Source organism: Prorops nasuta, unplaced genomic scaffold, assembly GCF_024137725.1.
Source record: "Prorops nasuta isolate Cenicafe-Biocafe unplaced genomic scaffold, Cenicafe_Pnas_1.2 PNAS00006, whole genome shotgun sequence".
NCBI classification, from domain to species: Eukaryota; Metazoa; Arthropoda; class Insecta; order Hymenoptera; family Bethylidae; genus Prorops; species Prorops nasuta.
The window spans coordinates 510,370-526,050 of NW_027116803.1; the positions used below are offsets into that span (position 1 = coordinate 510,370).

Sequence of the window (15,681 nt, forward strand, 5' to 3'; positions counted from 1 at the left end):
TGTTATCTCAGCTTTCGTCCATTATGAAACCTTTTGATTTTTTAAAAATAATTCCCCTCACCGAATCACAGCATCGAAGATTTCGACAATAAATACAAAAAGTTTCTGTACAAAAGATTCGTTTAATATAAATAATAATACATGTACAATACGTTCTGCAATATAATAACCCAGACAGAGCACAAAGAATTCTTTTGGAGCTCCATTTGATACTAAGACAAAAAATGGATTCTCTTTGAACTCTCGTGGTATGAGAAAATCTGTTTAGAATTCTTAAAGCGTTCGTATAAAGAGTTCAAGAGAGAATAATTCTTTGTTTTGATGAAAAGAGATCCACGACTGTGTTAAAAGAATTCTTGTTGCTAGCTGGGAACACCTTACTGGCGAATGAAATTTGCCAGTTGCTATAAACCATATATCAGTTTAAAATTTTAAGAACTTTTCGATCTACGAGGACACCGAGGGGGATTCGCGAGTGGACGGATATTCTCAATAAGGAAAGTTGTATATATAGTAATAGTGTAAAATATTTAATATACATGGCCGCTATAGGTCATAATTCCTGCATAGCACGCATAGTGTTAAAAACGTTCCCGTAACGTTCCCAGACTCAATAGGGAATGAAGAAAAAATAGAGATAAAAATGTTTTCATCCATTATAAAATTCGTAATTTTTTATAGATATTTAAAATTTTATGAGAAATTGCTCGAAGGGTTTCGTTTGTTTATAAAAATCAATAGAATTTGTTGAGATCGAGTACTGGTTGAGAAACACTGCAATGACGATTGGCAGAGATAGGTTACCCTGCTACCCACACATTTGCTATATATTTACGCGAGAGGAAAGCAATGGGCATTGACTGAACGTACGCATTGAGATTATTCTATTTACATCGGGGAGATACGAGTCAGTAAACGCAGCTATTATTCTGCAAGATCGAAACGTGGAATGGCAGATCGGAAATCTGATTAAAATTTCTTTCGTGTAAGCTGCGTCACCCTAAGCTAAGCCAGATTCTATTCCTATTGGCGATACTCTCGTTCTTTTATTCAAACAAAGGGAAAACCTTCTCGAGAACCGAGTCTATATTTATATAGATAAAAAATTCCACTTTCTAATCCGATTTTTGAATTTTTCAACGAACAGTATATGCAAAAAAATTAATAAAAAATTGACCTTTTTTTTCATTCAAAGAGTCTTATCCGAGCTTTAGGCCATTCAAGTTTGTTCCACTTTTGGAACGTGGGATTATTAATCGATTATGAGGAAATTCTTTGTTACGGCACATCATAACCTCTAAAGGAGCAACAAAGTGACGAGCGACGTTTGTGGTTTTTATTTACAATGCCAAAAGCAATCTCGGTCAATCTCGGACTGAGAATCCTGTGGAAGACCTGTCTCTTGGCATCATTGTGGCAAGCGTTAGGGGGGGATATTAGCGTTCGCGTAAATTGTCAATAAATTTGCGGTAAACCAGTGGTTCTCAGCCGCAAAACGTTCGAGCGGGACCGCTAATGACCGTCTATTTTTAATTTATCAATGGAAATTATTTCCGCGCATACATTTAGAAAGCTCATTACAGTCATTATTCTCGGTTGATGACGTTTCTTAACAGGATCTTATTAAGATCTTCCGCAAGGACGATACTCCCCCCTCCTATCACCCACCGCTCATTCATTCGACGAAACATAATAAGGATGAAAGTTCTTGACTCGAGTACATTTTTTGTACAATTTCTTTGTGCGCTCTAACGAGAGTGATTTTCACCATTTAAAAGGAAATTTTCGAATCGTTTATCGACCGAAGGGCACGCAGTACGAATATGTTTAATAAAAATTACCTAATTATATATTTTAGACTAATTGCTACGAGGATACAAATCTAACGAAGCTATATAAGACACTTGTGGCTATTTGGGATCCATTTCAATCCCTTAACGAAAAAAATTATAACAAATGTTAAATTATTCAATTCACCCATGAAATATTAAGTGGCTAATTCAGCTTAGGAAGCTAATAAATAATTAAAGCACGATCGATTAAAAAATTCACTGGCACCCCAAATTTTCCCAGCATCATCTTTGGCTACCGAGAACTTGCTTCGCTGTTATTCTCTCTGTTCCATCGTCCTTGTGTGTAATTCTAGTTGTCGTACTCTTTCTCGACTGGATTTCGTCGCGGTGGAAAATTTAGGGCTCGTGCCATTGGAATGGACAAAAAACAAACGTGGAACATTAGATATACATCAGGAAACTCGTAATGCGAGTGTTTTTTCAGGGCTTTCGTAATTTTCCCCACCTGGAGAGGAATTCGAGCTGAACCTATCATCCGAAGAGACGCTTTTCTTCTCAGACGTAGTTAACGACGCGAAGAATGCCTAAAACTGCCAGCCAGGCTAACCTGAGGAAAACGTAGGCTAACACTAGCTTCAGGGCCTGGTGCATCCAGTACAGTCTGTGAAATAAATGATAAATTATTAATTTTATCTGATAATAAATCATGTACTATTTTATATTTGCTCAACGACAGGATCGAAGATTGTTTAAACAATTAAAAATTTAACGTTTGCACTTGAAGAAAAAAATATACTTTTTCTTGGAGAACCTTACCTCTGCCATTTAACTCGCGCTTGCGGAAGCGTTTCCATCGGATCCTTGATAAGGTAAAGCCTGATTCCAAGAATGTAAGTTTGGAAGAAAAGATCCCAATCGACTTCCATCATATCGCAAAGAAAATTGGCACGATCTTCTTTCGACATTTTGCAAACCAGCGATTTCAGCCTCTCGTTTCCAAATTTCCACTCTTTCGTGGTGAAATAATTCAACACATCCATGAATCTGTGGATTTTCTTGTAGATCTTGAGCAGTCTGTCGATAAAATCAAACGCATCGTTAAATGAGATACATTTGTGGAAAATAATGAAAGGCGATATATCGAAGAATGCAGAAATAGTAATGAATCGCAGGAATACATTAACGAGTTAATTCGTGAGATGTAAAATGATTCGATAAACGGTGGAATAATAAGAAAGGAATGGGGAAGAAGATGGAACGCGAGAGAGGATTTGTCCAATAAATTAATCGAGTTTCGTTAGACACGCAACTGACGGGCTCTATGGAAGGAGATTTTTAATTACAGGTGGCGAATGTGGCTGGAATGATAAATGAGAATTTACCTTGGCGTTTTCCCAACGCAGAGAGTCGCCGTATCCATGAGCAAAGCAGGCAGCAGATGCAGGAAGTAAACGTAGAACAAATGGACGATCCTGTACTTGTTATTTCGGAAGCTGTAGTACCAAATCGCCCGGACAGTGGGTATATCTATTCCATGTTTCGCCGACATCACCTTCAGATCGTCGTAGGATATGGGATTATCCTGACTAACGTAATTATAAATCGGAATATCACTCGTTTCCTTCTTGTCCCTGCGAGTTTCATCATAGTTATGTATTTCGTACGGCTGGATGTGCCTAGATGGCACGCGTGGTGTCAGGAACCTTCCTGAAACGTTCCAACGTGTCATATTGATGGCAGGAACGTGTCAGGAAGGTTTCCGACGTTATCTCTACCGTTCTCCACCAAATATTATACCGTTTCAGGTTAGCTACGTCCCAAGCAGTGGCTATGAGCGCGTTCACGGTTAGATCACCAGGAACCACGTTTGCTTGTATCGATCCATCGCAGTGGATAGATCGCAGTAAGCCAGTCCCAGCACCTGCTGCCACTCCGGTGGGCCCGTACATGTTATCGATCCATCCTCTGATGGGCTCTTTGTACGTTGAAATCACTGCAAAGGAAATGAGTATTCTCTTTATAAAATATTTTTCTCGCGATCATTTGGTAATTCCTTCAACGAACCGATGGCTGGTCGGAAAATACCAACTGGCAAGTCTTCTCCTTCCTTCTTTATTATATTCTCTGCTACTGCTTTCGTGTAAGCATAAGTATTCGGCCATTTTCCCAATAATCTGCAAAATAATTTTTATTAAATTTTATTGGTCTTTGAAGGACTTATAAAAAGATTAAGTAAAATTAATTGTAAAACTTACTGAGGAGTAACGTCCTCCACTAATTTATCATCCATGCACTCCATCAAAGATATGAGTTTGTCCGGATCTATCGGCGGCTCGTAAAATTTCTCCTCTATCGTCTCGTGGGGACAATTGGCGTAAGCCGTTGATACGTGGACAGCAGACTACGAATGTTTAAGTAAAATCAATTATCGATGCACAATAAATCTTGAATGATCGTTAATAGAATATTACGGTTTAAACGCGTATGCCATGCATACATTTTTCAAGGACACTTTGCGCTAATTTTTATTTCACATTAATTGAAACGCAAATGATATCCATTGTTCTCGGAAGAAAAATCGGTCGATGATATCCGGCGTTTAAAGGTTAATTTATACGATAAAAACAGTAGAACGAGCGAGTGTTTAATCGTTTGACTTGAAAGGGACACCTTGAGTTTAGGCATTTCCTTGCAAAGGAGCATAATGTCCCTGGGACTTCTGACGTTGATGGCCACGGCTAGCTTCATTTTCTCGTCGAATCTGACAGTGGCTGCCACGTGGAAAACGATGGACACTTGGCGCGTGATCGTAGCACGATCGCCCGGTGAGATTCCCAAATCTGGCGAACTACAGTCACCAGCGATCGCCACGATCTGATGACGAAACTTTGGATGCTCTTCCTTCAGCCTGGCGAACAGCTGTTCGAGGGAGGCAAGGAATTAATTTTTCTAATTTTGTTGTCATTTTTATATCTCATAATTATACCGGATCGTCGAAAAGCTCCTCGGCTCTCTGGTGAACGTCCTTGCCCTTCTTGGGACGCACCAAGAGGTATATACAGGAGATTCCTGGACATCCTCGAAGAAGCTTGTCGATCAGCAATTTACCCAGGAAGCCAGTGCCCCCAGTGATGAAGACACTTTGCCCATTGAAGAATTCCTGAATCGGCGTTAAATTGATCGTCTCCGTCGAAGAACTTGGACGAATCTCCTGGGAAGAGTAGTCCGTGGGGGTCCCTGACCTTGAACCACTTTCCGCCACAGCCACTTCCTGCCCTCCGGACTCCAACAGAATCTCCACCATTTTTCCTCTCGATCTGTAATCCATTTGCACACCATGTATTAATTTTTTGTCACTCGTATTAAAAAATAAATTATTTGTATTGCCTTGGTTTTTATTATTCGTCATACTATATTATTAGTCGTAGTGACTACGCTCGTGTAAAAATAGAGTACTGCGTAAATTCAGGAACAAAGATTTTTTTCAAACGAATTAACGATCAATTAAAACCTTCGATGTTGGTCTTACGTCAGCTATACTGATTTTCTTGTGTATATAGGAAAAAGAAGAAATTGAAGGAACTGTGCGTTTGCTATATGAAAGTACTGTTATGGCAAAAACATGACTTTGCTCGTCTATGGAAGTACCGTTCCTAAAGACTTGCACAGTTGGATTGTCGAGCTACCACTGTATTTTTGTTTAGAAGTGAGAAACATACAGTATGGAAACTAGGGGTATTGGATGACGATATTTTTATTATTGTTAGTAGTGCTAATTATTTAGTCACTGATTCATTCTTCGATCGGTCTCTTTTTTCTTTGCGATCCCTTTATTCCACACGTTAGACTTCTCTAGCTACACTTACACAAATACCAAGGGAACTTAAACGTTTATTATACTGTGTAGTCGCTGCTATCTTGAGTAGAAAAGTCGTTTCAACATTCTTTACGCGAGTCGAATCACAATGGATTTCGATCGTGAATAATGAGCCAAGAAGACTTACTCAACGAAATACGTTTAATAAACCTTCGTCTTTTTCTCTTTTCCTCTGTGCCTCTTCTTTTTTTGCTGTATTAAAGTAGAAAAGATGCAATCTGTGCAAAAAGGAATTAGAAAGTTACTTCTTCGCCAATTTCTTCTGCAGTCCAGAAAAGAATATTTCGCTTTTCTTTCGGATATATCGTAAATGATTCATGAGATGTTTCGAGTCGAGACCTATTCAAGGTTATCTTTCTTTCATTCTTCGACCGTCGTTCTTTCCTAAATGCAGCCTCTATCGAGTGTGTAAAACGTAACTTGGTTCCGATTACGAGAAAAGTGCGGGAAATGTTTTGCAACTGAGAGTGCGGCTTAACTGCAGAAACTGGCCATTTGCAAAACGTGCACTCGACTGTTTCAAACTTGTTTCCATAGTGTAATGCAGTTAGAAAGAGCCCGTCGTAAATTACATTGATGAGACTTTAAGCTTGCTTTGGTTATCCATACTCAATGAATTTCTTTAAAAATATTTTATTTTTATTTAACGCAAAGTATAAATAACAAAAACAGTTCAATTATTTATATTTTAATCTCAGAGCCAGTTAAATATTTTTTATTTACGCTTATTATTCTCTCTTAGCCCAATAGCACAAATACCTACAGGACATCGTATGCTATCAAAAGTTAATTGTCACATCTAAATATATTTTAATTATTTCATATTTTTTGCAAAGAGACAATATTTATTCGAAACATTTATCATTAGCATGCTATTCTTGTAACACAAAGCGCCCTCTGAGTCGTTATACTCGTACATCGAACTAACTGAAATATCCCTCAACTCTTTAACACTAAGAAAAATTAAACATTTACGAAATGGCCAAACGCAACTGCATATTTCGAAAGTCTATTAATTCGAGAAGAAGCCATCGCAAAGAGCATTTTACAGCATTCCTACTATTTTAAAAATGACAAACTTTATTCGCGTAATTCCTAACCTTAAAGAGATGCAGCGCTATTCGTGATGCGCAGCGCCCTCTACGTCGCTATACGCGTACAGCGTACTGACCAACTATCGTAGAACAGTGTCGTAGCGCGAGAGGGAAAAACTGTACGATAATAAAACCTGTAAAGTAAACAAGTTTCGCTTTTATGAAAGTTGCGAACACTCGCATCTCCCGGCCAATTAAAAATATATACCCTTTTCAATCAGAAAGTTTTCCGCCGATCTCGATTGTAAAAGTCGATGCTATCGCTTCATCACCAAGTACGTTTCTCTCCATTGCTATAAGGTTCATTTTCGTCTCTTCTCTAGCTCTCGTCTCAGAGCTGCTCGCAGACGCTTTCTCCACTCGCAAACAAAGGAAAGGTCACTCTTCCAACGATGAATTTGACTTTTTGCTTCTGAAGCACCGTTTCTTCGACCACTTCTCGCCGTTGCATAAGTGACATCACTCTTTTTTAGTCCGTAATTGACAAACCCCAACGATTTCACCGATCGAGCATAACTAAACTTTCTCTATGCATGCTAATGTATCTATGGCTCTGAGACAAACTTTAGTTTTCACCTTATAAAAATAATAGGTCTACGAAAAAGAGTAATGATTTTTCTTCTCGAATATACGCGTTGTAACCTCGATTCTACCGAACACTCGTCAAAGAATTGGCTCGAAAAGAATGTCGGTGTAATAATAACAGATTTTAATGCATTTTCGTTGTTTTGCTTGGAATAAAAAAATCCTGAGACGGAAAATTAGTCGACATTTGAATTGAGCATTTCGATTTCGCTTTCTTCCACTTATTTTCCAGAGGAAAACGCGTTGAAATCTCTCGCGAAAACCTGTTGGCATCGTCAATATAATAAGCGATTCTTACGTCATTGGCCTACCGCCTTTAATTAACCGGGTGAAAGTTTCGTAACTCACACTTGGAATCGTACAACGTTTAATCGAGCTGTGCAGGAAAACCTCAGAGTGCAGATGCGACCATGCAGGATTACAAAGTATCAAAGAGACTCGAAGAAAAAACACTTTTAAGCCATTCGTGATTTGCGAATGACGTTGATACTGCACTTAATATTTTTCTCAGCATCTTTGCAAAACTCGATCTACACTGGATCTTTTAATAATCAAAGTAGGTATTTGAATAATAATAATTCCTATTATGTTACTATATGAGCTTTGAATTTGCAATTAGGCAGATTTATACGTTACGTGAATAATCGTTAAATTATTCAACCGACGATTTTGCAGCGTTCGCTGTGTTAAGTAGCATAAATGGGTTACTCTCCATTTAAAGCCAGCTTTCCGGAAAATCACTGATCTTTCTCTGCGCGTCATTTATGGCTTTGAATGGTTTTCCTGGTTTTATTCAATTTTAAAAATTCAATTGAGCATATTTACCATATTGTACATTGTACATTGATTAGGATTATTTTAACAATTGCCCATCATGCTTACATAATTCTATTTTTAGGCACTCTTTTCAGAACTTGGATCGAACGAATATTACAATGAAAATTGGTGATGGTGGCGAAAGGAAGTATTCCGAAACGCATTGTACGAGTCGAATCTCGAAACGAGCCTCGTGCGTGGGAGAAATTTTAATGGATTTACCAAAACCACCTGTAGCATTCGTCTGGAAGGATCAAATATTTGTTCGCTTATCGTTCTGCAAACTCGAAAAAGTCAATGGACTCTGTAGAAAATCAGTTATCGAGGGTTTTAAAAAAATGCTAAAAATACGCGAATGGACTGATGAAAAATTTTAATTGCGATTAATTAAATTCTGTAGAATAAATCAGTATAAATAAATTCATGGATTTTCCTAAAAATCAGTGTTGTAATTATCGGGACAGAAAGTTCTAAAGGCGAGTCGAACGGTAGGCGTGCATTCCTGCAGAGTACTCGGGAGAAAGTGACAAGAGCCAGTGCTGCAGTACTAGTGTACTGGGGTACACATATACACTCTATATACACGACGATACAAAGCTTAATAGCTGTACACACGGGTGCCTGTGTATAGGAGCCGCAAAAAATTTGCAGTTCACCGAGGAAAGTTTACTCGTGGAATTAACGTGTATTTGTGCATTTCACTTGAACTTTTTGCAACCTTATTCATCTGAATTTTACTACTCTCCTCTCTGATTCGCTGCTCGCCCTCTTCAGATTTCTGCCTCGACACAATTTTTTCCTCCAAATTTCTTCCCATTTGATTTTCCACTCGATTATACATTCCTCGTTGCATAACGACACTAAATCCGACATTCGAGTGTTTTTTTAGGTTTGCCAGCCGCAACCAAGTTCACGATCAACTTTCACTGGGAAACCACGCTGCTCTTTTGAGGGACTTCCAGTACTCGAAGCACAAGGATGCCTCGTGCCGGGTAACGCTGTGTATCGCGTGGTACCCTTCGCCAATCAACTGGTAAATCGTCTCATTAAATACGAAGATTGTGAAGCCTCGCTTTAAAAATATCTTTATCGAGGACTTTGCGCACTTCCTCGATAATTATCATGTGTTTATAATTTCTAGATACAAATTGAAAATGCGCGTTGAACAGAGAAGAATGAATTACTTCACACTCGATGAAAATTGCTGAAAAGCCGGAGGGATTAATTTGTCAAGGAAAATTAGAATTGTTGATGCGGCGGTGTGGGCTTTACGAGGTTCCGAGAGTGTTTGAAGAAGCGAAAAAAAATAGCGAGCGTTTTTCAAAGCAATTAGCACTCGAGTAGAGAAGCTACGAGGAATATTTCGCGCGAGAAACGATGATTGGCCAATAGTTTGAAAAATATTACCGTGGCTACTCGCAAAGTGCCTCGCAGCTAAAAGTCATTTTTACAATGCAATTTTTCCTCGCAACTTTACCAACCGCGCTAATTAATGGAATTCCTCGCGTTCGGGTGAAAACAGAAATTTTCTGCGCGGACGGTAAACACGAAGCTTTTCCCGTTGGCGAGAAAACGACGCTTCGACTCGTCTCGTCATTAAATATATATATATATATATGTATAAATAAGAATATTAATTATGGCCATTTATCGCTTATTGCATGAATAATCATGCGGAATGGAGTTTTGGATGGAAGAGGATCAGTGATTTTAAAACGGTAAACACGTTTTTCTGAAAGGTTGCCTGATGAAATTTGTGATTTGGGTCCAGTTGGGCCTTTTAATGGATGGAAATGAAAATAGAGGCCGTTCGTCACTTTTCGGACATGAGACACGCACGCCATTGCGTGTACCAAACTAAATAAGCGATAGAAGCGTCCCTCGCCACTCGCGTGTACCGTGACGTCAGCTATTTACTTTGTCACAAAGCTCGAATCGTCATTGAGAATCGAGATTCGCTCGATGATTGACGTAACATTTGGAGTGTCAGCACAGGTAACAGGAAGAATTCCTTTAGGACAGTTTTTAAATTACACTTTATGACGTCCGATAAAAAAATATATTCTCAAACTCTTCAAGAATTTTAAAACATTTTAAAAGTCTAATAGTTCCAGAGAGAACTCGATTTACCATCGAAACGTAGAATTAACAAAATGATTTGTAACGTTCGAGACGTCTAAGAACGAAAATTATTCAAACTTAATCTAATCAAAGTTTTTCTCATGAAGTATTTAAAGTTGGATTAAAAATATTTAAAATAGTAAGAGATCTCCTCTATTACCATAAATTTCTTGAAGGTTACGAAGATAATTTTGGATTCGATTACACCAACATTCGCTCATTTTACTCAAGAGTTTAATTATTTTTAGTCCTCTTAAAAATGCTAATTACCGGTTTGTATGCAAATATTTGCGTCCATTAGGAATTTTGGTTGATATTTGCTTTGGCACGTGCTCCTCATAATTTTCGGCTAATGTCACGGCGTCAGCGTTTGGGTGCATTGTTTTTCTCAAGGCTTGCATGCACTTTGCGTTTGATATTTATTTTCAGGTTGTTGATATGCAAGCTCGGATCATCTGCTGGAAATCCCTGCATGTATTTCGATATACGATCGAGCTTGAATAATTGATTGAAAACTTGCTGGAATTTTGGCACTATCGAGTAAATATGAAAATTTTCAAGGTTTGTCCTTTTTCGTAAATTCAAATTAAAAGAAACTTTTACGATTATCGATGTACGCTCGATAAGAATTTGACTCGAATGGTCCATCGACTAAATCATTAGCAATCCAGAAGAAACGACGCTCGCTCTCGAATGTTTCGAAGACCCTCGTTATTTATAATTTCTGTCGAGGAAAACGGTGTAGTTCAAACTTCCTAATAAATCTATCCATTAGCAAAGGTTGTAAATTTTAATGATTTTCATTCAATTCGGATATTTACCAAAGGATCAAGTTACCAGATGCTCACCACCGAGTGAAAAACTTACGAGGCGAGTAATAATCTTTATACAGAGGCCTCCTGATCCCTGATAACGCAAATATAATCAGAACGTCCAAGAGAATATTCACACGTCCACTGGACATGCCAAGAATGTACCTCGAACATCCTCTGAGCTACCAGAGATGCGTCCAGATCTATCGTAAGAATTTAAAATATTCCCAAGTTCCAAGCAAAAAATAAAAAAAGCTTTGAAACTAAAAAGTTGCATTATTTCCTTAATCACTTCGTAATATTCTGACAATAATAATTGCGAGATCGATAATGGCTGTTAAATAGTTCTTGGGTTAGGTTATACATAGTGGGATAAGGTTAGCAAAGTGTAGAATAGCGAGCAAGCCATATAATTACGATTGCAAGTACAACGAGTGTATTTAATGATACAACAGTAAAATAAGTAGTGATAAAGTAATTTATGATTAAAGTTACGTAACAGCCATGTGAAATAAGATATTTCCTGAATAAATATACACACGACACAGCGGGCTGGTTAATGGGAAAAGGGGAAAATGAGTAGGAAGAAACATGTAATCGAGCTGAAAACTTTCTCGAGTATTAAACTGTCACAACCACCCTTAACAACTTCATACGTTCATCCCACACGAGAGAGAACACAGCTGGTTTCCTGATCGTTACGTAAAGGACCATTCACACGGGAGGCTTTGAGATCTCTCTGATTCAATGACCCCATCGATCCTCATCGAGGATAAATCTTGCAAAATTCTTGAATTTCCTGTCCAATAATTCGGAACACTCGAAAAAAATTCATTTGAATATGCGATTCGGTAGGATCGATGGTCGTCGAGACTAACTTGGACAAAAGTGGAATTATGGGTCAAAATTCAGTTGGTGTTGCTGGTTTGTGGGCCGTATAACGTTTTCGTTGCCGGAACGTCGAAGCGTGGAGCTAACGGTTTGGATGCTGCGAGAGTCAACAGTTAATATCACGTCCCGTTCGCTTCGTATATTCAGGGGCAGGGGGGGGGGGATTCCCAATGATTTTGTGAAAATAGTTTTGGTTGGATATCTGTGCTTGCGAGGCGCTTCCAAACATTAATATGGGAAGATTGCATGGATTTTCACGTATTAGGAAAATCACAGGTGATTCATATGCGAAAACAAACGTGTGTTTGGGGAAACAAAATGTTCTTTTCATGCGAAACACGTAAGGGGTACTTCACGGATGCGATTCTTTTTTCTTACTACTTCAGATATACACGTGCCAGTTCGATAACCCGTACAGAATATTACACTCCGGGACAATGACTCTTTGCACTTTTTACCCATATTTTTATTCTTCGTCATAATAAATCAACAAGGATTAATTGGTTTTAATGAAAAATTGCTGTACTAATTATTTAAAAAAGTATATTTTAATAGGAATTTTGAAAAGATTTTTTTTAATCACTCTACCTGATTAATTAATAAAATTGGCAACATTTACGAGACTTTGTTATTAAAAAATAATTTTCCTTTTGCACAAGAGTGTTTTTATCTTCCCTCTGTGCAATCAAATTTCACTATTTTTTCTAAGGAGGTTAGGAAGAAGTTGCAAGTTTTCGCACTTTTCGTAATATGAAGAACGTAATCAACACATGCCTGGTGGTTGCTCAATTATTGTTTAAGCCGCGAACCCGTTGAATTATTTATCAGTTGTTGGTATACATATGAGTCTCGTTCGATTGATCTTAATGAGCTAGGTTAACAAATTGTAATGAAAATCGAGTCAACCTATGCTTATCCAACCGAGACTGCAGCAGCTTGTAATTTCAATCGATTATTTACATTCAGTGGTTTAAAACGTGAGACTTTTCACGCGAGATTCATTTGAACGAATAATGAGTACGATGCGCTGCTGTGTGCGTAATAATTGTTTACAGGAGATACGACGATAGTTTGAGAAATGCCAACACGTTCGACACGACTCGAACAACGAAAACAAGATCAACAAACAAGTTCAATAAGGAGATTTTAGCGGCGAGAAAAATTTCAACGATCCAAAATCTTCGGACTCGTGTCGAAGCTGAGAGGCCGCGAATAACCAGAGGATCACGTAACTTTTTCTTTCACTCGGATTTATTCCTCTCGCCATATTCCTCCGTGCAATTGATTTTATGTAATTTCCCAATGGCAGCTCTCAGTCGATTTACTTACGAGATCAGAAAACGTCGTGCATTTCTTTCCTCCTCCTTTTTTATATAGAGCAGAATGGAATGCGAGAACCGTTATACAAGCGTTTTGAAAAACGCGACTTAACCTATATTAGTCATAACCAAAGTAAACTATTATTATCCTTACGATACCTCGATTATTGCAAAGTTATCTCATTGTATTGTGCGTATTGTCAAATGACTCGACAAAAAACTTTTCTGCCAACAACTGAAATTGTACAATTACAAAGTAACTGCAAAAACTGAGGAGAAATAAATGCAATGTTTAAATATGGAATTTTTCGTAAAATTTCATCATTAATTATCTCCCGTGAATTTTTAATTGGGAGTTTCCTTTATAGCTGGCTTAATAACCAGGCTGTTTGACCCTTTAATCAAAAGAACGATTGTTAGTCGTTTTCTATGTCGTTGGCGCAATAAAAAATCAATGTGCATCAAGTTGCGTCAGTCATTGGATCGTTTACGACCGCAGAGAGTTCTAATGCATCGTTTAAAAGATTATGCTTGGGTAAAAAGAAATCTTATTAAAAGTGGTTAAAATTGTTTTTCACGCGATCAATCTGTTCTCTCATTGGGAGCATCGGGTGGGAAGAACGATTGCACAGTATTTACTGCATTTCTTGTGAATTTTTTAATTGCATTCCAACTTGATTGATTAATCAAAGCGATAAATTCAAAGATTGATGCAAAGAGTCAAGTAAGGGTTAGAAGCAAATAATTGGCGCATTACGCTACGCATTGGATAATTACCGTATAGAGTGAAATGATTTAGCGATTATTCAAGCAACCTTCCATGCAGATATTATAGTTAAAGACCATGAAAAAGTGATTTTCTCTCGAGTTATTATTCGAGAACGTTTTGCATTGTTAAAATTTTCTACGCCACTTAGTCGTACAATTTCACTAACCTGATTTAACTCGGATGACCTACGCCAGAGCGGGAGCTTTCTCCTAGTCTTCCGGTTCCTGCTTGTCGAATCTTCAGGAAACTCCTTTCCCAATTACTCCTCAGAATTTTTTCCAAAGAGTGATAAGAATCACGTCAGGTTCACGAAAAATTGATTATTCGAGGAAAATCCTAGAAACTCCTTGACTCTTCTACTCGATTTTTTAGGTTCTTCGAGAGAAGGTTTTGAAGAAAAAAGGATTTTCTTAGAGATACAGAGGTGTGTCCAAATGACGAGTGGAAAGTTTTTCACGAAAAGTCTATTAACATTGAATCCTGCTGCGCCTCCAGGTCAACTTCCGGTTTACCGTGTACCAAAAGGATTATTTAATTGTAGAGATTTGTTGGAACGATTTGCGAGGATTTTTAACGTAAAATTTGTATTTTCCGGACTGGCAGGAGGAACTTATCGCGTGAAAAAGGTCTCGGCACGAGATTGGCCCGAGTCCTTCCGCGCAAGAAGTTAAACGCGTTATGCTGGATAACAGCCGATGTGACTTTTACCGAAGCTGCCGGCGAAAGAAAAGGAGAGGATAGCGTCAATTGGTGGGGGCTTCTCGCTAGAAGACAATTGTCAATAGCCAGTAGGTGTTAACTGCTTTATACACCCTGCTCGTCACCTTTACTCCTTGGGGATGCGTTCTCCACTTTGGAAAACTCGCTGGCATAGTACCTCGATAAATCTTCCAGTTTTATGACCATGCCCCCAATAAATATTCCTGATTTATCGATTCGTTCAACATTACCCACTGGTCCCAGAAAATTCATTGATTTCATTCGGGAAATGATTTTTTTTTGTTTCTTCCCCTATACAAAGCGATTCTTTCAATAGAAAATAATTGATATATACATATCGCTGCTCTGAAAAGGTTAAACGAATCTTCTGAATGGGAGTAAAAAAGAAATTAAGAGATATTGGAATATATTATTAATATAAGAGCGACCTTGAAATTGAAAACATAACTAATTTTTCTACAGCAACGTGGAAGATTACCATTTAGAAGAAAAAAAATTAGTATCGACAAAAATTTCCGTTGTCGGTTCAATCTTAGAGTCCTAGGTCACGGTCTTCGGCAGGCATTCAGGTTTGGCAGGGATCAAGGAACGGTATTCTTTATTTTTATATATACAAATAAATTCCATAACATATATAGTATTAAATGCTGATCACACATGGAAAGGTCCTTTTCGCGTTGTAAAAATATAAAAAATTGTGTGTCATCATTGGATTCTACGGACCTTCCAGATTCTTCTATAAACACTCATTTACATCCCGTATTCACAACTTTACCTATTGAATCATAGTTTGCTAACTGCAAATTGGTTACTTAAACACTAAACCGGCAAATTTCCCACACACACACACATATTAATCAATTAATCACACAAGTTATTGTAGT

At 38.0% G+C, this 15,681-nt stretch overlaps 1 protein-coding gene across 1 annotated transcript; it reads right to left on the bottom strand.

The window, feature by feature from the left end:
- Positions 1 to 108: 108 nt before the first annotated feature.
- On the bottom strand, positions 109 to 14,760 carry LOC136774749 (fatty acyl-CoA reductase wat-like). Its single transcript, XM_066729207.1, has 9 exons — positions 14,244 to 14,760; positions 4,780 to 5,110; positions 4,464 to 4,712; positions 4,049 to 4,194; positions 3,858 to 3,967; positions 3,591 to 3,786; positions 3,176 to 3,424; positions 2,610 to 2,867; positions 109 to 2,454 (listed from the first exon to the last, which is right to left on the bottom strand). The coding sequence occupies exons 2-9, from the start codon at positions 5,095 to 5,097 to the stop codon at positions 2,349 to 2,351; spliced, it is 1,632 nt and encodes a 543-aa protein (XP_066585304.1). The 5' UTR covers positions 5,098 to 5,110; positions 14,244 to 14,760; the 3' UTR covers positions 109 to 2,348.
- Between the last annotated feature and the right edge of the window lie 921 nt (positions 14,761 to 15,681).